General features: G+C 34.9%; 1 protein-coding gene across 1 annotated transcript in view; it reads left to right on the top strand.

Moving 5' to 3' along the window:
• Positions 1-1,773, top strand: part of MIA2 (melanoma inhibitory activity 2) — a 96,853-nt gene that overhangs the window by 12,655 nt on the left and 82,425 nt on the right. Inside the window, exon 4 of the mRNA XM_023514394.1 lies at positions 312-1,536. Coding sequence (XP_023370162.1) covers positions 312-1,536 — 1,225 coding nt within the window. The remainder of the gene's footprint in view (positions 1-311; positions 1,537-1,773) is intronic.

Raw genomic sequence — 1,773 nt, 5'->3', positions numbered from 1 at the left:
CACTCTATACTCTACCAAGGGCAATAAAGTAAGACAGATTCAAAAATAATAATAAAATAAATAAATAAATAAATAAAATAACAAATAACCATAATGCAGAAGGAGTGCTATTTTTATTTAGGTTTAGATCGTTTGTAGAAGTCAGTTGTGATATAAGTGTTTGAAATTAGAAGATTTGATTTCCATTTTTGCTCTGTTGTTGAGGTAGCTGTGTGGTCTTGGGAAAATCATAGTCATTCATTTTAAATGACTCAGGGAGAAACAAGGAGCTTTAGCGCATTTATGTCAATCATACTTGTTTTTCCTTTTAGGAATCTGACTTTCTTTGTCTTCTTGGAGAAAGCTACACATTTGAAGATAGTGAGTTAAACAGTGATAAAGGTGAAAATATATATGCATATGAAGAAGATAAAGACCAAATATTTAGTATATATGAAAACGATTTGGAGATAGAATCTGGATTTTATGCAACTTCTGAAAATAACTGGTTTGAAGACCAATTTCCAGCATCAGAGGCTCCTGAAGACATCAGAAGTACCAGTGAGCCACAAGACTGGGGAGAAGCAGAAGCTGAAAGTGTGGAACAGGATCACATAACAGAAGAGGATCATGTCTCACCATCCTCAGCTGTGCCTGAAGTAACAGGATGGTTTGGATCGGGAAGTGGACAAGCTGAAGAGAAGCCTTTTGAATCAGTTATTGAACCTGTACAAGAAGGCTCATTTCACAGCAGACAAATAGCAGTGGAAGGTGAGGATGACCAAGAGGAATTAAATAATGGTGAATACCAAACAGAGCAAAAGAAAGAACATCCATCAGAACTTGACTCTGTGCCAGATAAACAGTCTGAACTTGTATCTGAGTCAGAGCACTCTCTTAAACCTCAAGCCACTGGTTGGTTTGGTGGTGGATTTACAAGTTATTTAGGTTTTGGAGATGAGGATACAGAGCTTGAATTGTTGTCCAAAGAAAGCGATCCACCACTACAAGATGTTCCCAATTCCATATCATCTGAGGAAGAAGCCACAGTTCCATGTACAGAAATATTATCTGGAAAAGAAGATAAAATTACCAACGATAGCTCAGTTCTCAAGCCAAATTGGTTTGATTTTGGCTTTGGGCTCCTAGGCTTCGCATATGCCAATGAACATCAAATTATATCAGATGATGGAAAAAACGAAGATGGTGAAGAAGATAAACGTGAACATCCTCCAACAAGTGAATTTGACCCTCATAAGGAACAAGAAATACAAATGATAAAAACTATGGAAACTGAAGATCAAATAGATAACGAAAGAGTCTTAGAGAAAACAGATGATTCTCTAACCTTGCCATATTTGAAAAAGTTCTTGGGTAATTTTGACAACCCTTGGAGCTTCCAGAACATTCCAAAGGAAACAGAATTATCATTCCCCAAACAGACATTGGATCAAAATACTGTAGTTGAAAATGATGAACCAGAAGAGGTTTTGGCTGAAAATTATCCCATGGATAATGTGAAAGTTATATCGCTGGAAAGTCGATATAGTCAGTCAGGTTGGTATGAAAATATCTGTGACATAATTTAACTGATTTTTAATATAATTTATTTTTATAAGTTCAAATCAGATGACAAATTCTAATAATCTATGTTTTTCAAAATACTCAGTAATCAACAACAACCACCCTTTTATCCATTTCTGGTTTACTCTGAAACTTAGATCTTAGTATTATAAAATAAAATATCAAGAGAAAAAATATGATTGGAGATCTACTGATGTTCCTTTTTTTTTT

Source organism: Otolemur garnettii, unplaced genomic scaffold (assembly GCF_000181295.1).
Source record: "Otolemur garnettii isolate 467f Iridium unplaced genomic scaffold, OtoGar3 scaffold00052, whole genome shotgun sequence".
Lineage (NCBI taxonomy): Eukaryota > Metazoa > Chordata > Mammalia > Primates > Galagidae > Otolemur > Otolemur garnettii.
Note: the sequence above shows the minus strand (reverse complement) of the source record. Positions and strands in the feature narration are given on the sequence as shown.